At 39.7% G+C, this 25,223-nt stretch overlaps 2 protein-coding genes across 4 annotated transcripts in view; one reads left to right on the top strand and one right to left on the bottom strand.

The window, feature by feature from the left end:
- Positions 1 to 7,974, top strand: part of Cxadr (CXADR Ig-like cell adhesion molecule) — a 51,345-nt gene extending 43,371 nt beyond the window's left edge. The window contains exon 8 of the mRNA XM_052158446.1: positions 7,316 to 7,974. Within this exon, the coding sequence (XP_052014406.1) occupies positions 7,316 to 7,357 (42 nt within the window). The 3' untranslated portion in view covers positions 7,358 to 7,974. The remainder of the gene's footprint in view (positions 1 to 7,315) is intronic.
- A 128-nt stretch (positions 7,975 to 8,102) lies between these two features.
- Positions 8,103 to 24,790, bottom strand: Btg3 (BTG anti-proliferation factor 3). 3 transcript variants are annotated; one of them, XM_052158448.1, is made up of 5 exons: positions 24,583 to 24,790; positions 21,115 to 21,292; positions 16,571 to 16,708; positions 12,623 to 12,830; positions 8,103 to 8,773 (listed from the first exon to the last, which is right to left on the bottom strand). In XM_052158448.1, the coding sequence occupies exons 2-5, from the start codon at positions 21,285 to 21,287 to the stop codon at positions 8,534 to 8,536; spliced, it is 759 nt and encodes a 252-aa protein (XP_052014408.1). In that variant the 5' UTR covers positions 21,288 to 21,292; positions 24,583 to 24,790; the 3' UTR covers positions 8,103 to 8,533. The 3 variants fall into 3 exon arrangements, with proteins under 3 accessions (XP_052014408.1, XP_052014407.1, XP_052014409.1); XM_052158447.1 differs by having other exon boundaries at positions 24,603 to 24,789; XM_052158449.1 differs by lacking the exon at positions 24,583 to 24,790 and adding an exon at positions 22,294 to 22,387.
- Between the last annotated feature and the right edge of the window lie 433 nt (positions 24,791 to 25,223).

Raw genomic sequence — 25,223 nt, 5'->3', positions numbered from 1 at the left:
CACATTTCACTACTGCAGATCTGCCAATCTGAAAGTTACATGTACCACTCTCATGACAAGGCGGGGAACATGTTTAGGAAGAACATTTGGTAAGAGTTGGTATTTCAAAAAAGGTTGTTTTAAAGCCAGATACAGGTAAATTATTAAAACCACAGTACCAGAAATATTATTATGTTTTGTGGTTCAATATCACATACATATTAAAATAAAGGCAACATCTAGTAGTTTGGTTTTTTTTTTTTTTTAATTTCATAAGGCCTCATAGATCAAAATGTGTCTCCAGATCATTGCTCTACTATTTTTCTAGCAACCTTGGCTTCCTGGCATTGAGGAAACCTGACAGGAGGGTAGTCAGTGTGGGACCCCCTTGCACCCAGTCTCTCTTGGCAACAGCAGCCAGGAAGGTCACTCTCCCTGTTAGCTGCCTGACACACTGCTGTCAACAGGTGCACTAGATTTTTGTCTGGATGCCAGGAGTGGTCCCAGTGTAGAGTGTACTTGACAAGAGCTAAGTATTGTCTGGGATGAACTCTGGGATACTTGCTGTGACTCCAGATATCTAGTAACTGGTACACATTGGTTATAGTAAATATGAAATAATAGAAAAATAAACATCTGATTCTGGGGCTTAGGAGAGATCTATGTAGTTCAAGGGCAGAACGCTTGCCCAATACACACAATACATTCTAGGTAAGCCCTGGACTTGAGTGACGTCCCCAACCAGAAAGGTTCTGTACAGCCCCTAACTTGGGTGTATTGTTTGCCTGCCTGTATGCTGGTAACATACAGGGCATCATCGTCCTGGCAGTGGCATTAAGCTGTAGCCCCCAGTTAGCCACATGGTGACAAACTGATACTCTATGATGCATTACTGTGTTGCTAAGCTATGATTAAAATATTAAATCCATTTATAAATTTTCAATTTACGATGGACTTATCAGAATTTAACAACCAAAAATATGTACATGAAAAATTAACCAAAATTATACTGCTGTTCTAAATATTTAAGGAATGCATTTTAATGGAGTAGCACCTAAAACTTTTATTTACTATTCTTTTTAAAAAATTACTTATATTTTATGTTTATTGGTATTTTGTCGGCATGTATGTCTGTTGGGAATTGAACCTGGGTCCTCTGGAAGAGCAGCCCCTGCTCTTAACCACTGAGCCATCTTTCTAGGCCTTGTTTGTAATTCTTGGTTGTCAAGGAAGAGAGGTTATACTTTAAACATCAAAAGCAAAGCCACTGCCATGCCCTGTATTTTATCAGTAATCTCAGTATATCAAGTACTATAAATGATATGGTCAAAGTTCTTCCTCTTTGTTTAGAGACAGAGTCTCACTGTGCAGCCCAGGCTGGCCTCATAGTCAGTCTCCTGCCTCATCCTCATGGGAGGAGATTAGTCATGCACCACTTGATCAGTCATCCACCTCTGCTTCTCATGCATACAGCAGACAGAATCAATCAGCAAGGTTACCATCAACCTGACAAACTTGAAGTAGGTTTCACTTACTAAAATTCTGGATGACAAAAATGAATTTATCTTTCATGTTTCAGTCCATTTGGACAAAATTAAAATTAGAAAAAAAAAAAAAAAACTCTTGAGAAAGGTTTTCGTGCTATAACCCAGGTTGGCCTGGAACCCACAATGTAGCCCAGGTTGGCTTCAAACTTGGGTAGATCCGCTTGCCTCAGATTCTTGAGAGGGATGACAAGTGTGATCCAGCAAAGCAGTTTAAACAAATTAAAGACTGCTCCCAGGCTGGAGCTCAGCCCCAGAGCCTCTAGGCCAAGTGTCACTGCTGACTGTTCCCAGCCCCCTTCACTCCCATCACCTTCACTGCTGTGGGAGGCGGGCCTGGTTATCACTCTATATACTACGTACAAGCGATGCTTTCAGTTTCATGAAGGGCCATGTTTGCCTGTGCTGTTGTCTTCCACAGCTATGCTTACAAAGTTGGCAGTCGGATTTACTTTGTGTATTTCTGGCCCCTGGAGGGAATACTCCCAATCACCAGCAGCACTGACACACTTGATAGGACGTTTCTAAGAGATTTGCAGCCTGCTGTCAAATGCCAAAGAGTCGTTAAACCAATAAGGAACATACGTATTAGCAGGGAAACAGAAAACACTTTTTCCATTTGCTAATATCGGAGAGGTGCAGAGAAGAAAACATGGCCTCCTCCCTCTAACATTCGGCAGAGGCTGTGTCTGCCACAGGAGTGAAATACTTTCAGGTCTGGACACCACTTCTATGACATAAAAAACATACTATCGAAGAAATGTTAATTGTATACAACTATGGAACACTAAAAATTTCCATCACTATAGGAAGTACTCGTCAGGCTACAACCTCAACTTTTCATATGAGGGGAAATTACTTGGAATCCAGCCTTCAGCATTGACAATAAAAAGATTATCTGATGCCCTCTTGTGGCCAACAACTTTTAGAGGGGTTTTATTTTTCATTAAAATTTAACTTATTTTTCATTAAAATCTAGCCTAACAGATCTACCAGAAACACCTCATTGTTTCCTTAAAAACATAAATGAAATCACATAGAATTGTTAAGAGATCAAGACAATGTGTAAACTTCTGTTACCTAGCTCTTAAAAGCAAGCATTCTAGAGTTACAATGATGAGTTCAAAGTTCTCTTGTTATGGTACCCGGAGCAGTTTAAATACTCATTTTTCTCTTCTGTAAAATAGGCAGTATTAGGACACACACAGGATTGTCATGGAATGTAAAGTACAGAACTTAATTCCCAAGAGGTTAGGTAAAATTCATTGCATGTATACATATACATGAATTACCACAGAACAATCTTATTAGGTTTTTTGTTTTGTTATTTTAGACAGAGCCTAGGCTGGCCTTGAATTTGCAATCTTCCTGCCTCAGGCAACCAAGTGCTGAGACGCCGAGACTTTCATGTATGGACAGGTAATGAGTAGCTCCTATCATCAATGCTGGTTTCTAGACTCACCTGTCAGGCGCCTCATGGACACATACTGAACTGTAATCCTTGCCAGGTACCCCAGCGTCTGGCTTTTCTCATTTCATAATGAGCAAGTTCCAAGCTGGGCCTGGATGCTCCTGCCTATAATCCCAGCACCCTGGAGGTAGAACCAAGGGAACTGGGAGTTCGATGCCCTCCTCAGCTTTATGGTGAATATGAGAACTGTCTGTGACACAGGCCTTGTGACAAGAACAAGCAAACAAACCCCTCTATGCCACATTCTATTCTCATTACACGTCATAAGTCACCTCAGCCCTGTCACAAAATGGACATCTCTAGGGCTCTCAGACCATCCTTTTACTGGTTCGTGCTCTTGCACAGCACGGATGAATTAGAATCCTTCACTGTGGCAAAGGTTTCAACAGAGCATTTTGTATTGAGCAATTGTAGAATGTCCACAGGCTATTTCTCATCTTGTATTAGCTAAAAATAGATAAACTGACCTTAAATGCTTTAAAAATGTTTTTACTCCTCCAGTAAAAAGGTTATGGAGTTATGGCTTCCTGCTTAGTGTTTTTATGGGATTCCTGACTGTGTGAGGGAATGGGTCTCTGATTCTTGTTCTCTCTCTCAGGCTCTTTCCTTCTTTATCTTGTTACTTTGTGTCATAGCGTATCATAATATTCCCTTTAAAAAAAAACCCAGTAAACAAAAGGTTATGTTTACCAGAAAATCCAAAGAAGATGCAGAGTACAAAAAAGAGTATGCACTTAGCCCTCCTCCGTCTTTGAATAGAAACAGTGTCTTACTCGGACAACACCAGCATTTCAGATAGGATATTTTCATGTTCCTACCTATAGTATTTTGTTACTATAAATTTATGCACTCTTTTATTCCACAGCCACAGTATTTTTCATACTACCTTGAAGAGACATTTTAAGTTTTATTTAATTGCTCATTTGCTGTGGTTATTTTTTGTCACCCCAAAATATACCAAACACTTTCCATAGATGATAGCCCCACTTAAGTACTTCTGTAGATGAAGTAGGGTTGCTAGGTGAAAACATACACACCTCAAAAGTATAACTGCCTTCCAGAAGGCTGCATTCCTTTAAATCTCGATTTCCGACATGCTCTAAACCAGGGATAAATCTCAAAGATTTGAGTATCTGAACGGTACTATGTAGGGAACTATAGGATATTCCAATACATGGATACAGTGTACAGTGTTTACACAATAATGGGGATTATTAATCCTGACTGCCTAATGGGTTTAAGCAAATTATCTTGCCCAACACTGCAATCTTTCAACCGTTAGTAGTGAAGCGGACACATTCACTGACCTCAGCACGACAAAGGTGACATGTGAGACAGTTAACGTAGCAGAGATGCTCGTGTACGTTATGAGCTCTAATGACATATGCAAACCATAATGGTGTTTCCAAGTCCTGTGAAGTCCCTAAGTTCCTATGACTATTTGTCACCTTTATGAATGCTCTTTCTCTAGCTGCTCCATTTTGAGGGTAGAAACAATTACAATTTTTATAGTTTATGCAATAAACACCAAACCACATCAGTAAAAGTGACACTCCCTGCTCTAAGTCCTTATGCTTTTGCTGACTATTAAATATTTGTTTTAATCTCTTCATTATAGATGGTCTTCTGCTATATACTTGGAAGCAGGTAGCAATTTCTAGCGTTTAGAGTGTACACATTTTACATGGGAATTGCAGAACATTCCTGATTTGCCTTGGATAACAAATGTCCAGTGAAGACCCCAAGTGGCATGGCACATAGGGTAATACTGTGTTCCCAGGGAGCATCCTAGCCACTGCTTCACGAAACAGCGTCTAAGGGCAGAGGAAATTTGGGGCAACCTGTGAACATTGTGTTCCAGGCATTGCTATGATTTCCCTTACCTGGATCTTCTTGGCCAGTCCCTGTCTTGTCCGTTAGGCCATACTGCTACTGAAATTTGATTTACAGTTCAAACAATCAAAATCATTGTCAAAGGTTTTAGTGTTCCTTTTCAGACATAATGGAATAGTCTGTAACAAGGAAGTAAGATTAGTGGCCAATATAGAAATTCAATTCATTTGCACTTAACATAATCTCTGCCCAAGTTTCCTTCTGTCAAATCTTGATCTAACTTCTCAAGTTCCAATGCCTGGTAGACTTTACATAGGTACCCAACAGGGTGTGGTGTTGAGGCACCGTGGAGCAGGCTTTTAAGTCCTGTTAGTTTTTAAGTCAAGGCTTAAGACATCTTTTACTTCCTTCAGAGCCCTTATTTAACTGAAATAAAAATGGCCCAAATCACAAGATTATAAAGATTAAACAAATTATCACAAAGCTGATGGTGTAGAAATCAACATAAATGATTTATCTTAGTGTAAAATTATACTGTACTATAGTCAAAATGTTTGGCTAGTTAAAAAATATACAACGTAAGTATGCATTTTATTAATAACACTAGAGAACTAACCAAAGAATTTATATTTTTCAAACATCCATGTCGAACTTAACCTCTATAATCTAGAGCTCTGTTGTTATGCCTACAAATACAAAATGGGAAATTAAAACAAATTATCATTCATTCACAAACTACTCCTCTTACCTGAAACATTCTAATAAAAGTTTTAAGCTGAAGTTACGCAGCTGCTGAAAGCCATCACTCTTGAGATCACTGTTTAGATCAATCCTATAGGGGACATGGTAGCTAAGTCTGAAATCCCATTAAGGAGGCCTCCCTCACCCCCCCATACTTACCGAAACCTAGAGGCAATAGCTGAGTGGTAATTGGTTTCAATAGTTAATAGGCTGGAAAGGCTTTACCATCGGAAGCTTTATTACAATGTGAATTGAACCTCTAAAACCAGGTAGATGAATAAAGTTCAGTCTTAGTCATAGATCATAGAAAATGATCTAAAATGCAGTTGAATTAAAAATGAGCTTTCCAAGGACTGGAGAGGGGGCTTAATGGTTAACAGAACTTCCTGATCTTGCAGAGGACCCAGGTTTGGTTTCTAGAACATAGCCATGATGGTTAAGAACCATCCATACATAACTCCAGTTCCAGAGGATCTGATGCCCTCTCTGGCTTCCCCAGGCATGGTACACATGGCACAGACCAACGTGCAGGCAAAATACCCATTCACATAAAATAAAGACAAATATAAATATTAGCTTTCCCCAAGATTCCTCATTTTGTTGTCAGAATTAAGGATTTACTTCTATCATATTTATGTTTCTGTGCACATACATACACTCATAGGAAGTCAAGAGGACAACTTGCCAGAGTCAGCTCTCTCCTACCACCGTTGGATCCTATAAATCAAAGTCCAGTTACCTGGCTTGGTGGCAAATGCCTTTATTCCTTGAGCCATCCTGTTGACTAGAGATTTATATTTTGTAATAATGTGCAAAGAGTTCTAGTTTTTGGTAAGTGCTAAAATTACTGCTTCTCCTCCTAGGTGGCTATTCTACTTGAAATTTCCCAAGAAATTTATATATAGAAGCAGACAGACTAATAGTCTTTCCTGACAGAAATATTTTAACCTCCCAACTCTGTAACTGCCCACAAGTCTGTTGTTCTCTCTATAAAATCCTCCAATATGTACAACAGAACAAGCAATGGCCTCAAGAGTTAAACGTTTTTCTGTGGGTGTGACGACACAGGCCTGCAGTCCCTGCACTAGTGCTGAGGTGGATCACTGGAGATCAGCAGGTGGGAGACAAGACTGCCATCTCAAAACTTTTGCTTCCTTCTCATTTTAAAATGAAGATGCCAGCTACCAGCAGTAAAACACTCAAGGGAAAAGTTGATATTATGCTTTAAAAATACGCTAAAATTATTATAGCTAAAGTCAGAACACGGCATTAAGTGACTGTTTAAAATATGAAGTTGCAAACACCTATACTATAAAACTGACTTTATATTTTATGTCATTGCGCTGTAACTTCATCCTTGCTACCTTCTGTACTAACAGTAAATTTTAAAAAACTGTCAACAGTGTTGGGCATGGTAGCAAACGTCTTTAATCTCAGTCCTCAGGAAGCACAAGGAAGCAGATCTACAAGTTCAAAGCCAGCCTGTTCTACACAGCGAGTTCCAAGTCAGCTTGAGACTGTATCTCAAAAAACCAAAACAGTAAAGGAAACGAAGAGCCCTGCTGGTTTGGAACAGCCAGATCCTTTCTGATCAGTTACTAGGAAGCCGTGGTCACTCTTGGTTAAGTTGAATAATCTCAAAGTAAAATATGAAGGTTAGAGTGCTGTGGGATGATGTATCGCTGATCTTGTTAGTTTACCTTTAGAATATCTGAACTCACAGATGCTTTTTCCCTTTTCTTTGTAGTTCAAACACGCTTACAGGACCGATGGCATCACAGTGGTATAAGATGAAGGACTACTGAAGAATCTGCAGTACACACTCTCTCTTTTGTAACTCTAGTCAAGACTAACGGGTCTTTAAGAACAAGCTGGGCAGTGGTGGTGCACGCCTTTAATCCCAGCACTTGGGAGGCAGAGGCAGAGGCAGAGGCAGGTGATTTCTGAGTTCGAGGCCAGCCTGGTCTACAGAGTGAGTTCCAGGACAGCAAGGCCTACACAGAGAAACTGTGTTTTGAAAAACCAAAAGAAAAAAACACAGCATTTCTTTGGATTTTAGCATCTGAGCTAGGATTATCATCTTGTCCAGGCTAACATCAAGCTGGCGCCCAGCTGAGGTGAGCCGTGACGTCCTGTTGTCTGCCTCAGCCTCTGAAGTTACGGGATTTGAGGCACTCCCACTATATCCAGTTTACAAGGCAGGTTAACAGCGGCTACAGGAGCACTTCTGCTTTCTCTAATGGTAGAAGGCGAGGAAGTTAGATATCCTATAAATTATGGGTCAAAATCCCAGTGACAAGGTCCCATATATACTGACTTTGATTGACAGGTGAAAGGTGTTTTATTGTATTTATATTTTCAATTAGCTATTGCTAATTAAACAATTAAATTAAATAATTTTTTACATGTATATTTTTATACGTGGTCTTTGGGGATCCTATGTTCAATAAAGTTTTTTTAAAAGGAACATTTTAGATTCTTTTCTTTCCTAAGTATCTCCTTTTCTTACATACAGAACAAAACCACACATCGTCATGCCTCAAACTACTTTTTATTTGCAACTACATGATTTCACACAATTCTTCTAAATAATGACATAAAATAGATGTCCTTCTGTATAAATAACTTACATACTCTCCATAAAGTAAATGCTCAAAAGGTGCTAGAACACATCGCCCTCTCCACAGTGTTTTTTTATCCAACAGAGTCAATGCACAATATATAAATACTCAAGTCCAATATGAAAACTCAGGCACTTGACTAACTTTAATAAAGTTTCTCAAACTATATCAATATATCTAAAGTGCATATATATATACTTTAAGAAAGATTATTCTCAATAGCTTTTCTATAAAAATAAGTCTGATGGTTTTGCCCATCTAACTTGACTACAAGTATGAACTCTTAGTATATAGGAAGGTATCTCTTCCTTTCTATCAACATGACATCAACACAATCAAGTGAGCTAGTGAGGTGCTAACATGTGAGGATTAATCCAGTGATTTCGGTCACAGTGCATTCCAGGAGGAGGCACCCATGTCACCGGAATTGGGCGGAATGGTTTATTCTTCCTTCCTGGATTTGGATAAGCAAATGGAACAGGAGGAGGGTAGTGAGTCTGATGGCCATTCCCTCGGTACATTCCTGGCTTTTTTCTGGGCAAAGGTTGCCACATTGGAAGAGGTGGGAATATCAGTTCTGAAATCTGTAGGAAGAGAAAGGATTAAGTAAATTAGGAGGAGACAATAACCTACTTTCTAGTAAAGACTAAGTAGTTTCAGGTCCCTTACTAAACACAAACCTACCATCACTCCAAGAGTAGGTCTTAGTGCCATCTCTAGCGTTACATCTAAATATCTTAAACAAAAACCCACAGTGTCTCATTAATACCGCCATGTACTTTCTGAATGAAGAAAAAAACTAATAAAAAGTTCTTCCAAGTATTAAAGATGCAAACACAGAATTACAGTTACTCCTAAGAACACAACAGGTTTTAGGGCACTATGCATGTTTCTAGTTAGTTAAACAGGAAGTCCCTCAGGGAGCTTTGAAGCACAAATTTTCACATCCCAGCCATGGTCTACTAAAAAATAATGACGTCTGAGTAACAGAGGCCAAATATTTTAACAAAGCTTTCCAGATCATTCTGCTGTAGCCTGTTCAGTACTTAGGCCCAGCAACCTTAAAAGTATACTGGAAGTCAAGTGACATCAAGTTCACATTATTTAAATTCTCAACAGCAATTTTCAAATTCTTTGCTTGGAACACTGCACCCTAGGAGTTTCAGATTCTCTGGTTCTAATCTGCCCTTCCAAGTGTGGGATGTTTTCTTTAATAGTTAAGATTCTGTAGAGCATTTAATACAGATGGTGCAATGACATGACCCAATTTTGTATTTTGAAAACAAGGTTCTGTGTTTGTGCCTGTGAACACACCTACACACACTGGCTTTAAAGGCCCTTATTTTCATTTTTCTTACTACACAGGTGTAGCATGGTAACTAGTAGGAGAGTGTCAGCTTTTCCAAGTGGTCACTTGGTCTACTCCTTGTGAGATCTGCCTGCCTGTTCTTGACTAGAAGTTGAGTTGCTAGACGGTTTAACTTGGAAAGTCATGTTTCATTGTTTTAACTTGATGTATGTTTCATTGAAGACAAATGAGATCTAACACCTTTTCCTGTGCTCACTGGCCATTTATAACTTAGGTTATTTGAGTTTTACTTCTCTTGCCTCTGCTATTACTGTTGTTGGAATGCCGGGAAGCATAGGGCCTTGTGCGTACGAGGCAACTACCATCCCACTGAGCTGTAGCCCAGTTCTCCTTTCCACTTTTTATATTGAGACAGAGTCTCACCTGCCTAAGATGGTAGTCAACTGTGATCCTCCTACTGTTCACCAGGCCTATTAATTTTTTGGAGTGTTTTTAAGTTCTCAAAACAAGTCCATAACACATAGGTATAAGAATGTACTTTCTGTGATTTAGCCATTCACTTTCTAATGTTTCCTTTTTATGAATAAAAATATTTAGTTTTGATAAAAATCATTTTTTTTTGGTGACCCTTTGGAGACAGTTCTTATCTGCAGAGCTATGATCATCCCAAATCCATTTTTGGTGCATGCTATCAGGCAACGCTTAGACCCACTTTGGCCTTTTGTTTTCAAACCTAGTCAAGACTTTCCGCCCTAATTGCTCAAGCGTTCTGCTGTGGGACAGGTGAGTGGGGCAAATATATAAAAGTGAGCTTATTTTGGAATTTCTACTTTTGTCCCAATGGTAGTGTACCCTTAAACTATTAATAATCTTGATGCACAGAATAGTTTATATTCATGTTATCTCTCAAAATTTAGTTTCTTAAAACTTTAGAATCAATGTGTTATTTAATAGAAATGGACTTTTGGGATTTTGAGTAAGTTGAATCTACAGATCAACTTGGGACATATTGAGAGTTGAATCTAAGAGTAATTTTTAGAAACATTATAAAGATCCTCCCCTGGTAGGAGCTGTGAATGTTTTTGTCTTTATTTGATAATCCCCCTTTAGATTCTTATCAAAAGAAATAATTAGAAAATGAATGATTAAATCACAGAAGATGTATTCTTACTACATCTATGAGTTAAGAACTTGTTTCCAGAACATACTTTAAAAACTACTCTTATTACAAAAACAAAACAAAACAAAAACATTAATATCAGTCAGGATAAACAGGAAGGTTAAAGTGGAACTGTTCCAACTTTCTACACAGGGCTTAGACAGCAGTAGGTTTTTTTTTTTTTTTCCTCTGTGAAATGTTCTGCTGTGGAGTAGACTGCCAAAGAGAAATGTTTTCCAAAACAGCATGTAAGCTACCTTAATTTTCACACCTTTCTTTTATTCTAATATTCTTTTGTGACGGGCAAAGGTAAATGCCAATTGGTTTAAAAGAAAATGTAAACTCATTTTTAAGCTTAAAGGTCAGTTTACTTAGAATTAAGAGCAGTCACTTGGGATTTAGATTCTTGACTGAGTAAAAACAAAACTGAGTTAAAATCACCACATTTAGATGATTTCCAAGAAATTCAATAATGTTAATTTGTAATGTATAATTCAACACACAGGAAAAAAAAGTGCCCCAAATATTTATGCCATAGATTTGAAAAACAATCTGAAAAGCAACTACTCTTTCAAACAAAGCAAAACAAAAAGCCAAGCCTGGTGATAAACAGCCATGGAAAGACAAGGAGAGGAGCTGGTGCTGGAGGGACATTTCACAATTCTACTGCACAATACTTCACTGTTTTTATTTGCAAATTGTTTTTATAGTTTTAATAAATTATTTTTTTTAAAAAGAGTTCTGCTAGATGTCACGCGTGCCTTTAATCCCACCACTCAGGAGGGAGAGGCAGATGGGTCTGAGTCCAAAACCAGTCTAAACTTTTTAGAAAAAGGAAGCCTATGTAAAAAACAGACATATATTTATTATGCAATAATCTTTATAACTATCCCTTGTATCAACCTGAGGAAGAACAATTACATAGTCAAGAGGAAAAACGTTACATTTCAATGGAAACGTTCATTATATCATCATATAAATGTGAAAGTTTAGTTTTTCATACTCAAAAGCTTAATCATTAAGTACAAGGTTTTTCATCATTCTTTGATCTCACCATAAACTTGCCATATTAAAGTACATCTAGTTCGGACTAATGAATGAAGGTAAACTGTCCAATATACTAAAAATACAACAGTAAAGCAACTGTTTTCTATTTAAGAATATTGCTAGGGGGCTGGGGAGATGGCTCAGTGGTTAAGAGCATTGGCTGCTCTTCCAGATGCCCTGAGTTCAATTCCCAGCAACCACATGGTGGCTCACAACCATCTGTAATGGGATCTGATACCCTCTTCTGATGTGTCTGAAGATAGCAAGTGTACTCACATATATATAAAATAAGTTAATTTAAAAAAAAAATCAGTCTACAGGTAAGCCTGTAAGGCATTTAAAAGAAATTGCTAATCAAATTCCTTGAAAGTAATTAAATGTTTTTAATATGCAGATATAAAGTAAATGAATCTGTAATGCAAATGTGTTTGCTATAAGATGCTTTCATGGTCAGAGCAACAAAGGAGACCTTTTGGTTTTTACATAAGAAACTAGCCTAAATATAATTCAGTGAAATTTCTCTTTAATGAAGAAAAGGGGGAAGAATAAGAAGAAAATTAACCTAAAGATAGAAATGAAGTAATAAAATTTAAAGTTACTGACTTTGAAACAAAAATAAGAGGACTCTTTTCAATCATCAGGACTGTTTAAGACTTCTCTTTTTCTGGAAGACAGCATATTTCTTTTAAGAATATACTTATCCAGTCACTGTAGTACTTTTGATAAAATGACCCAGGTGCTGATTTGCATCTCTGCTAAGCAGCTTTCCAGTAGTGTGTGTAAAGGAGGAGCTGAGGTGGGGCTATTCCCGACTCCTGGGCAGTGTAACTGCCACTAGCTGGAGAAGCTGGCCAGAGCACTGCCGTGGTCCTGTGGTCCGCACATGCACAGTGACAGGCTGTGCGTGGCAGGTCTTACCTGGTACACAGGGCTTGGTGTTGCAGCCACTGAGCTGGGTTTCACTTCCACTTCCTTGCTTGTGTCTTCATCAGAGGAGGAGGACCCTGAGTGATAGTCAGAGGTCACCTTATCGAGAGCCCTGCTAACTTTCTTGGAGATCTCATCCTTGTTCTCATCCTCATTTTCAAAGCTGGCAACAATGAATGCATTGTTTTTCTCTCCATACCTAGGTATACATAAAAAACTTACTAATCATATAAAAAGCAAGAAATGTCCATAAAAAACAATTAGACAGGTCTGGTCATGCCAGTATTACAAGGCAATAAAGGAACCAGCTCAGAACTGGACTGTGCACATTTAATATCCGAAGCACAAGCAGGGTGTAATTTTCTTCTGTCTACCCTACTGAAGTATAAATGAAAGGGGCTACTTTCTTCTCTACTGACATCAAACAAAAATTGAAACATCACAAGGGATCCATCTTTTGATTATATTTATTAGGTACTAATGATATTTTCTTTAAGATTTTTCTAATGTATTTCCTAAATGGCCACTGTCCACAATCAACTAGAAAAATCTTGTATTTATTTTGACAGGGCTTGCATTTTTTATAGTTACAGACAAGATTTCTGATGATTAGTAAGATTGAAGGGAGAAACGAGGAAGCTGGTGCAGGGATTGCTTGAGCTGTATCACATCACATCACTGACATTCCTAGGAAAACTGATCACCTTTAAAAACATTCTAAGAAGCCAATGATCCTAACACTTCATAGGTTTAAACAGGAAAATCATGAGTGTTGAAACTAGCGTGACCAAACACAAACCCCTAAGTTTCCTTATCCTAGTTTCCTATCCAGTGGAGAGGAGTCCAGAGGGACTTTTAACTTCAGAGCCACTGCTACCAATTCTTAATGCCTAGTAGTTTGAATGAGTTATTCATAACAATATATGTAGTATATCTTCATTTTTGCATACTAATGGAATTAAAACTCAAAGAAAACAGAAGAGCTAGGAACTTTCTGGAAAACAACTACTGCCTTTGTAGAAATAGGCATCAAAAACAAAGGCAGGCATATAATAATTGAAGGGCCTGATGTAGTCACTCAGATCTCCCTGACAACCAATTAATTTGCACATCTTTGCCTCTGTAGTATTTTGGAATGAGGGTTTCATGCTAAATAAAACCACTGAATGTATTACTGTAATATTAAGAATATACAGTTAATGCCTTATAAGAATTAATAATGGACAATTTTTACACTTTCTATTCTCAATGATGGATTGCTAAAAAATCAACAATTACTATGAAACAAATCAATACTTATCTAATGCTCCTTTAACAGAAAAAAAAAAGATTGTAGACATTACAAAAGTTGTAAAAGAATATTGAACCAATTAAGTTATCAGCTATTTTTAGACTTTCTCATCATAGGAAAAACATCTATATTTATTCTGTTTTCAAATATTTTACTATGTGATAACCTACTAAGCTATATGCTATTCTGTTATTCTATATGACAAGGAAGAATGTTTTGTCTAAATACATCTCAATTTTTACTATAGAATCTTGGTCTCAAGTGTACCAAGGGGTTATTTTTTTAAGGTTCACTTTTAACTTTAATCATGGTTGTAGTTGTGGATATGAATATATTGAGTAGTATTACCTTTGAATGCCGGAAACATGACATCCTCTGGAGCTTAAGTATAGGTGGATGGTGTGAGCTACCCTACACGGGTGCTGGGAACCACATGAGTTTTCTGAAAAAGCAGTCCATGCCCTTAACTACTTCTTCAGCCCTAAGCTACTGTTTTCAAAGACAGATATTTTTTCCATTATATAGCTACTACAATCAGCATTGTTCTATTTCCAGAATATTTATTTTTCCAATTTGGGTTCAAAACCATGCTTCCTTATCTCAGTGCTCTCTATAACTTACATAAATCCTGCAGTTATATTGTTCTTTGGAAGGGTTCTGTTATCTGAGCGTACACACTAGAATGTTAAGCTAATTTGTATTAGCCATTACAAAAAAAAAAAAAAAAGCAAGAGCACAGCAGGTATGGTGGTAGTGCCTTGAATTCCAGCTGAGACGGCAGAGGCTTGTTGGTTGCTCAGAGTCTGAGACTATCTATCCTAAACTATATAGTGTAGATATGGATGTGTGGTCTTATCTCAGAAAGGACAACAACAAAACCCAACAAAAACATCTTTACAGTGGACAATTGGGAGGAAAAGTTATGATCATGTACAACTCTATTTGTAAGTACAGAGTGTGAAGATTTTCATAAACTACTAGTGAAACCACAGCTGGTTTTTATTATCTGGCACTAAGAATGAGTTAAGTAGTATACACATATAACCAAAGCTTTCATCTTTAAACACCTGAAGTATGTCCGAGCTATGACTATTGTATTATCCAGTGGAACAGCTGAGGAAGGTGGTAACAGCTGTTATCTGCCTCAGAGATCACAGCACTTACAGTGCTTTGAGAAGGGGCTGCTAAGACCACAACCTAGTGAGGAGCCATGAGGATCTGACGGTTCCCATGGAAACAATAAAGTGCCCTTTATGACTGTCTCTTAGAGGCAGGGAGAGTCTTGAGTTGGAAGCTAGCTTGGTCTACGTCTATGTAGTGAGTTTCAGCACAGCCAGGTCAGCATAGGCCTTGCCTTTCAGGAAAAACAAACAAACAAAACAAAACAAAACAAAACAAACAAACAAAAAAAACTGGAGAAGGAAGAAGGAGAAAAAGAAATGCATGGGAGGAAAGATGGCTCAGCAATGAACTGCTGCTCTTCTAGAGAACAGGGTTCAAATCCCAGCAGCGATAGGTTTACAATTATCTGTAACTCTAGCTCAAAGGTCCTACTGCCCTATTCTGGCCTTCTCAGGCACCAAGCATGCAGAGCATTCAGACAGATATTCAAGCAAAACACGGATACACAATGCATCTTGTGTGAGAACCATGTCTAATATTAAGAATGTGTAGATAGATCTTCACAGAAAGAAACTGAAAGAAATAATGAAAGCAATTAAAACAGTTCAAACAATGGGGTTTGTGTCAGTTACATACAGGAACCTTTACCTCAAAGACCCTAAAGTTTGCCACATCTGATATTAGGAATAAATTTTGTAAGATTATTGCTAATAAAGTGACTATCTCTATAGTAGAGGATATAAATGATACAGTCGTTCACATAAAAAAAGGAACATCCCTATAATCAACAGAGAGGCCAAAAGACTTGCAACCTCAAAACAAAGAGAACTTCCCATGGGTGCTATCACATGAAAATGTGTGAGTTCATGCTACTAGTTTATCCTGTTTCTTCTTCCTGGAGAAACTATCTTCTCTGCCATGTCACCTAGAGACCTACACAAAGCAGCTCAAGTGACATCTACAGTCACTTCAAACTCTTGTGTCACCTACAACTCTATTTTACAGATATTTCCACTATGGCACAAATAATTCCATGTGCTTACTATTAGCTTACTATTTCTTCTCTCTGACCTACCTAAAGAATGTTGATCTAATTTTTGAAAACTACACAAATGCCTAGTTTACATAATGCTTTTATTGAAAGGTTTATAGATTTCACATCTAAGTCTTTTAGCGTTTGAGATAAGACACAATTTCTATTATGAGAACAGCATCTTTAAAATACTACTGAGCTCCTTGAAGACAGAAATAAGAGGCAAAGATGGAGACCCACTAAAGGTCACATCACTATTTTATTTTCTGATCTGAAGAAAGGATGTGTCACACGAATGAAGCATGGAGGCAGAGGATGAGATATGTAGACATTCTACTGCTTCTTGGTGCACAATAAAATCCTTGGCAAAGTTCTAGGAAACCTGTTTCTGAGTTCTTCATAAGCCATTTCTGAGAACACCAACGAGACACAGGTAGAGCACACATGAGAAACTTTAGTACAACCCGTTCAGCTGCCAACCATGGAGACTCACCGGCAGCACACTTCACATGGGTCCACCCAGAGAGTAAGTTCCTTTGGCAAGCCCAGGTCACTGTACAAGATGCAGCTGTTCTCACAGGCTTTCAGGACATCGGGATCAACTCTCTGAAACTTATTGACACGAATGCATCTATAACAAAACAGAATTAAATTAATAGCTATAATCTCAATCACAAATCTTACCTATCAACATATGTGAAAGTAAGCAATAACAAAATACCCTAATAGAGAACCTGGGAGATTCTCAAGTGTAAACCTCAGACAAGAAAGGCAACATGAAGGCTGCCCAGCCTAATAAAAAAAAGAAAGATAATCTGTGTGAGGCCAGAGGAACCACCAGTCTCCGAATTTATCAGAGACCACTAAACTGCACATGGTACATCAAATAAGCACAGGGATCAAAATGGTAACTTAGAAGTCTTGACAATTTTTGGAGGGACTGGAGGAGAGGAGTCTCTGTATCGCAGACTGGCCTCAAGCTTGCCATGGAGCGGAGGAGGTCACTGGAGCTGTGACACTCTTGCCTCTACCTCTCAAGTGCTAGGGCTGGAGGTGTAAACTTTCATACTTGGTTTACCACAATGCTGGAGATCCAACCCTAAGCTTCATGTATATTAGGCAAATACTGCAACAACTGAGCTATATCCCCAGCCCTGGCATTATGAAGTTTTGTAGACTAAATGATAAAATCTGTAACTAAGGAGACTTCAACCAGTTCTTCAAATATTATTAGAATTTTTTGTGACAAGTTTTATTACCCCTCACATGTTTTTACATTTCTGGCAATAAAGTTAAATCTTAAAGACAACAGCTTTTACTTCATCTATAACTGTTTCAAAAATAAGGAATTCAAGGACCATGCACATTGCATACTCATGGCTAACATGTAATCCTGAAACATTGCTTCATTTGATGTACCATGTGTTATAGAGGACTTTTTTTTTTAACCTAAGTTGCAAAATAAGAAAAGAAATTAAATTAATAAAGCCTATTACAAGTTAATTTAAGAAATGTCTGTTCAACCAATGGAAGTAGAAAATATAGCTAGCAGCTGTAGGCAACACCATACTCACTGCCTAGCCTGTTGCCCCTTATATTATACTCAAAATAAAAATGTATTTTCTCCAAGTGAATAAATAGTAGCATGAATGCAAAAATGCACCTCCAGACATGCATTCTGCTTAAGTAGAAAAACAGTAGCTACAATGGAAAATATGAAATATATTTACTGCTTTCAATCAAGACTCAACTAAGACAATTTGGCATTATAACTACTTCTGGAATTTACTGAGTTTAAATTGCTTCATTTCTCTTCCGTGTCTGAAGATATAAATATGGATATACAAGTCAACTGGCAATGATACTATCCTTTATAATGTGCCATTTAGGATGTAGTAGATAGAGCTCATTGTACAGCAACTGCCTTGAGTTTCTATGTTCCCGGGCTCAATCTCAAGCAACCAATAATAACTGATAATCTAACCAACAGAAGACTTTCAACCAGTGTTTCAATAACTGGTATAGTACTAATGTGATATTTAGTTTATAAAGTTAAATTGTTTCATTAGTTGATTTTAATCTTCAATGAAAAAAGGAACTTAAGACAACAACTAATGTTTCTAAAATATAGTAATTATTTTTTACCATGTACTATGCAATAGACAATATCTAATTAACTTTTTTAGAATTTCATAGCTAGATATTATTTTCACTTTGTAAGGGGAAAAAAAGGAGGCAGTTTGAGGAATTTGCCCAATATCACACACCAGTGAATCTGGACTTCAAATCCAGGACACCAACTCCAAATTTCATATATAGCTTAGAAATAACGTGCTTGTCTAATGTATATGATCAACATTAGATGTACAGCATACAGAACTGTCTAACAAAGCGCCACACAGTTGCCTACCACTTTTTTTTTTAAAGAATTAATAATTTTATTTATATGAGTACACTAGCTGTCAAATACACCAGAAGAGGGCGTCAGATCCCATTACAGATGGTTGTGAGCCACCCATGTGGTTGCTGGGATTTGAACTCAGGATCTCTGGAAGAGCAGTCAGTACTCTTAACCACTGAGCCATCTCTCCAGCCCCCGCCTACCACTTAATGGTACTACTAAAACTACCAAAGTCAGCGTGAAAACCTATTTTATTACATATAAGATGTTGCTTGATCCTTTGACCTACCCTACAGATTCGAATGTTATCTAGGGCAATTCAGGTCCCATGCACCACACCATCAAAAGCAGTCAAGACTGGCTCTCTTCATGTCTATAAGTCGCACTGACCATGAGAGTGATGGAGATGCTAAGCTTCTGAATGAGATCTAACTTATTTGTTAGCAAAGTTAAGATAAACCACAAATTTTTAAGCTGTTTTTTTGTTTTGTTTTTTAAATAAATCCTAATACTGGAACTACTTTTCTATTAACTGTTCTTCAAATGCAAGATTATAAAAATTGCATGAATATAGTATATTATTTGCTTAATGTGACAGCTCTTTTAATTTTTTTTTGCAATTATAACATGTAAGAGACTTCTCTATTCATCCATATTTGTCTGCATTTCTGATTGTTTCCAGATTAAGATTCTAAGACTTAATGTTCAAAATGTGAGTATTTTCACAGTTCTTATATTGCCAAACTGTCTTTTACAAATATCACATTTGCATAAAATGTAGAAAACATTTTAAACTTATATTCATTTTTTCCCACTCTACCATGAAGTCTAATAGTTTTTTTAAAAAAAAAACTATTTTAAAAAGCTTCTAAATGACTTGATACTTCTGATCACATGCCAAGTTAGTCTTATTTTGAGTTTTTCTCAAGTTTTTAGAATGAAAATGAAATGGTACACTCTCTGACCTTGTGTATTTTCTTGACAGTGCTTCCATTTTTCAGGAGCTTGGCACTTCCAAAAGCATCCACCCAATCTCAATTAGACATGTGTAAAAAGCCTCAATAATTCTAACTTACAAAAGCTGTTCACTATCAGAAATGAAGATGTACAGGGGAAAAAAATCAAATGAGAAGCTAAAAAATTACTTGAGCCTAAATTAACAGCTACATATCTACTTATATTCATAATATTAACCAGCTTACTAGAAAATTTTGGGTAAAAATTGTGAAAAAATACAAAAGTTATCAGAATAGTACACTGTACTCAACTGGCTTTTAAGCAAATGAGAAACAACAAAATTGGATTTCCACTTTATTCTCAAATTTCTCAAATAGTCCTATACTTTTAAATGCTAAAACAAAGCTCGTTTATAACACCACATGAGTGTTGGTTTGTGGAACAAAGAGCAGGGATAACAACATGCGCAAATAAAGGGGAATTTCTGTAGTTGTCACAAGTTAACCAAAGTCTCAGTTTAAATACGGAGCATGCTCACAATCCTCATTGTGGTATGACAGCTAGGTTTAGGAAATGACCTAGCTACCTTCTCAATAACTTCACCCAAGTGAGCATGTTAGGGCATGTTCTTCTGGTACAGCTTAAAGTAAAGATTCTACTGTTCTTTATTTTAACTTACAAATCAAAATATAAGTCAACGGCAAGTAAGTACTCTTTCTTCTCAGTGCTGAGACTATGGTAAACACAAGCTCATGGAAATCTAGAGTCATTCAAGACTTGCTTTAAACCCCCCGTCAGTATTCACCACTTGAGGTACATAGCAGACTTACCTTCACCTGGCTTATACCACACTGAGATTCCTATCTAAGTGAGATCACCACTGTGAAGGCAAGAACACGTTAGGTTGAAGACAGTCTTTCTACATGGCCCTAGCTGTCTGTCATGGAACTCACTACATAAACTAGGCTACCCTCAAAAATGACAGAAATCCACCAGCCTCTATGCCCAGAGTGCTAGAATAAAAAGCAGATGTCACTCTGCCTCTGCCTGCTCATCCGTCTTTACCACTGTCAGATGGTAAAGTCTTTTTGATTTTTCGAGACAGTTTCTCTACATGGTCCTGCTGTCCTGGAACTTGATCTGAAGACCAGTCCAGCCTCAAACTCAAGAGATCTGCCTGCCTGACTCCTGAGTGCTGGGATTAAGGCCTGTGCCACCACTGCCCTCTTCAAAAAATAAAAATAGAATAAAAATAAAAATAAAAAAATTGCAGCATACACTTTACCCTTTAGATACAAAAAGAAAACTACTTTCTCTCAACTCTTAATTTCCATGCTCATGTCAGAGACATTAGGGTCCTCTAGACTTGTGAAGAAGTCTAACCTTAAGTACCCATGAAAACAGCAAAATCTACTCAAGCAGAAGCCAAACTACTCACAAGACACTAACGGGTGACTCTATAGCTCTGGCCTCCGAAGGATAAAGAGTTAAATTCCATCAACAAATACGCATACATTAAAATGAGCAAGAACAAAATACCACAACACCCCAGAGTTTTGTTTTTCAGATAAAAACTCTAGTAGATGTGTTCTAAATATCCTTCAGCCCTCTCTCCTTGTAGTCATCACACAAACTGATCTTCATGTAGTCCACTTCAACTGTCCGATCGAATGCCTCACCTATAGGCCTGTCCTTTTGATGGTTTTTCTGGATACCAGTGATTTTTATATTTCTCTTGAAGTATTTGAGTCAATTTCTCAGCAAACCTTTCAACTGCTTCTTTTTTCAACTTATCATGCTTTCGAACCAGCCTTGTGAAGAAGAAGACAACAGCAGCAATTTCGTTCTTCATTTTTCCTGTAAAGATAAATATTTTCTTAGAAATAGAATACAAATCAACCTGAACAACAGCAACTACACACACACACACACACACACACACACACACACACAGAGGAAAATATGCCCCTTTACAGCTTTCCCTTCTCCTTCCAATTTGTCTGGTCTTTCCTTGTTAGTAATCATTACTAATGATTTCAGTCCTCAGAGACCTATTAGGAAACACTCTCAGGATACTTACTACTTGGTTTTAAATAGTAGTTCAGTGAAGAACACATCATATTGCTTCTGATAATTAAAATAAATTAGATACCAATAAAAAAGAATCTGTGATAAATATTACACTAAATGAATCAAATTCTAACTAAAATGTAAAGTGCTGTGAAAGGACCTGAAATTTAAAACAGAAGCATCTAGCACTCAGAAGGAGACGGCTCCATGTCCCACTCTTGTAGAGGACTTGGGTTTAGTTGCCCAAATCCAGGATAGGTTAACAACCACCTGTAACTCTAGTTCCAGAGGGCTCTCTTATGACCTTTGAGGGTACCAGGCACACATGTGGTGGCCATACAACATGCAGGCGAAGCAGTCATACACATAAAAAGTAAGAGATAAATCAACCACTGCAGCTCCATTTTGGAGAAGTTTTGTAGTTTTTACTCCCCCAAAAGGTTAAACAGCTATAACATTTCCAGTAATTCTATCAGCTATTAGCCCCAGAAATCTAAACTATATGTTCCCACAAAAGAAGAAAGAAAAGTGCACATATGTCCATGGCAGTATTATTCATGACAAAGGAGAAAAATGCCAAGCAGCCCCCCAATGCTGACTGGACACATAAAGTATGGCATACGCGTTCACAGAACTGGCAATTCCAGGGAATGAAGCACTGACACGTCCTTCAAGATGGGAGAACATCAAAGACGGCAAGCAGAGGCAGAGCGGTAGCAAACAATACCACACACAGAAATTTCCGCCATATATACAACTGTGCAGAGCAAGTAAGTCTATCCACGTACACAAAAGACTGGGTGGCCTGAAGGCAGGACGAATGGAGGATCAGGAGGAAGGATTCTAGTGAGTCCAAGGTTATTTTTCTGCTGTGATAAAACTATCACTCTGGGATAAAACTGTTACACATGAACAGTTTTTCAGAATTGAGGTTTTTGCACATATTTTTTACATATTTTTTCAGGTGTAAGTATATATTTCCTAAAAAGCTAAGACAAAAAATAGCAAGCATTAAAGCACATTAAGTAGAACATCGATTCAGGATTGCTCACAGAAAAATTAAATGAAATAATCAGTTACATTTTGGAGATGCATCAAAGGGCTCTTAAAATAGAAAATCTGATCACTGATTAATTCACAAAGGCTGTTCATTTTTTTTGAATGAACACACACACACAAACACACACACACACACACACACACACACACACACACTCCTCCATTCGCCCTGCCTTCAGGCCACCCAATCTATTGTCTACGTGTATAGACTTACTTGCTCTGCACAGCTGTATATATGGCGGAAATTTCAGTGTGTGGTACTGTTACCTCTCTACCTCTGCTTGCTGTGTATAATGTTTTTTACACACACACGTTTTGAGATGAGCTCATTCATTTGGCTGAATGTAACATGGAGCTATTCAGATCTAGCATTTACTAAGTAGCGTCATCTTTCTGGGCGCCTATGTCAGGCCCTACTATATCGATTATACCAATATATATAGCTTAACAACAGTCTGGTGGTCCAGTCTTACAAATTAAAAAAAAGAAGACAAAAAAAAAAAAAAAACCCCACCTGGCTTTTTAAGATTTCCTTTCTCAAACTACTCTTTTAAGTTCCTTGTCTAATGTGATTTTTTAACTCTGTGTGCAAATGCAAACAAGGGTCCTCAGAGTGAAAGAAATCTAGGTAGGTATCTGAGATTTGTGCTGGCAGCCCTACTGACTCCGATCCTAGATGGGAAGATAACAAACTTCCTCTTGGACCCTTAGAATGCCAAATACACCTTCTACTGCTATGGACCACTGGTGGATAGACTCCTCACAGGCCCGTGTGTGGGCACAAAGAACTTCAGTCTACTATGACTGCTGTGCCACCTCCCTCCTCCAGAAAAGTGAGGCATTTGCCGCTTTATGAAGCTTCGTTTATATTTCACATATAGCACCTTATGGTGGAACAGGAAACCCACTGAAACTTAAGACACAACTTGGGGGAGAAAGTTGCTGATGGAACTACATACGCTCCACTCCAAACAAGATGAAGACTCACGCTAGAGAGATGTACTGATTCCTAGATCATCCTCAGCCACCGATTGGGCCAGTATGTGCCACACAACAGTTTGGGGATTTGCTTTTGTTTACTCAACTTCGTATCAAAAAATAAAGGAAGGAAAGAACCACTTAGGGGTTGCTTTTTGGTTTGTAACAGAAGATGAGTCATGCGTACTTTTTATTTTTCTGTTTGAAGGAACGGAATAGCTGGAAAAATTAACCCTCTCTTATCAGTGTTCCAGAAGTACCAAAGGCAGAAGAGGAAGGTCTAAAGCTGGGGGGGGGAGGGGGTGATCGCCACGGGGGACGTGGGGAGACATTAGACCTTAGGCGTCTAGTGCCACCCACACTCCCCCCAAAGCTCCCATTTTAAACACTGCTTGGTTTGGTGACGTCACCCCAGGACGTCGTCACCGCGGCGGCTGCTCCTCAAGTTCTACTTTGTTCCACGAGCCCGGCCTTCTAGGAGTTTCTAACTTTGCAGTCCCTCCCCCCCCCCCCCCAACCCCTGTCCCTAGAAACGAAAAAGCTGGTCGTAATTTCTAGAAACCCCAACTTCTCCAGGTGGACGCTGCCAAGGTGGAGGGGGGCGGCCAGCGTGGTCGCGCCAAGCGGCCCTGACCGCCCTGGCGGCGCTGGCCAGCGGGATCCAGATGCGGCCGGAACGGGGCCCCGCAGTCCGGCGCGGGTGGGGACCCCCCCACCGCCCCGAGTGGACGGCCTGCGGGCCGCGTCTAACCTGTGCAAACCGGCTTGCCCCTGCCCGCCCGCTGGCCGACCGGCCGGCCAGCCGCCCGCTGTCGCCTCCCCGGGGGCGGTAAGCGACGTGGCACGCGCCCGAGGAGGCGTCCCACCCCGCCGAGGACCCGCTGCTGCCGCCGCCGCCGCGCATCCCTCGGCCGCTCCGCTTTCGACGTGGCGGCGGGCGCGTCCCAACCTCCCTCCGCGATGCCCGGGGCCCCGCCGCCGTCCCCCTATTCCAGGCCCGCTCCCCTCCCGGCCACCGCGTCCCCCACACCCCCACACACCCCCGGCCCGGTCTCCTCACTGTCGCCGCCGCTCCGGGGCTGCACCCTCGCCGGCTGCGACCGCGTTCCGTGGCCCCGGGAGCCGAGCGCGAGCGCAGCTGCTGCGTCGTCGGACCGCCGCCGAGCGCGCGCCGAACCAGACTGGCGGGCGGCGGAGCGCGCGCGGCCGAGAGAGCGAGCGCGGTCCCGACGCGGCGCACAGGGGGCTCCAGGCCCGGAAGAAGGGAGGGGCGATGGCTGGGAGAGGCGCGGCGCCACGCGGAACCAATTCGCGCGCCCTGGGGGCGGGGCTTCCCCCGGGCCCGCCCCCTCTCAGCGGGTGCGCGTGGCCGGCTCCTGCCTCGGGCGGCGCGCAGATGCTGGGCTCCGACGGTCCTGCTGGCACGAGGTTGCGGTGCCTTCGGAACTAGCCCCGAGGGCCTTGCCTCCCCGGGTGGCGTGGGCAGGACGCTTCCTCTAGGCTCTTCGGTCACTCCTCCTTACTCGGGGCTTTCTCCCTCGGATCTAGCCGCTTCTCTGCTGCCTGAGGGCAAGTTCAATCCGGATCTCTCCACCTTGCTTCCATGGGCTCTCCCCCTCCTACCCTGCACTAAGTGCCACGGAGGGGAGCTTGGCACTGAGGGCTCGCCAAGTCCTTCCAG

Source organism: Apodemus sylvaticus, chromosome 15, assembly GCF_947179515.1.
Source record: "Apodemus sylvaticus chromosome 15, mApoSyl1.1, whole genome shotgun sequence".
NCBI lineage: Eukaryota > Metazoa > Chordata > Mammalia > Rodentia > Muridae > Apodemus > Apodemus sylvaticus.
The sequence above is the reverse complement of the archived record's forward strand: the minus strand, read 5'-3'. Positions and strand labels throughout refer to the sequence as shown.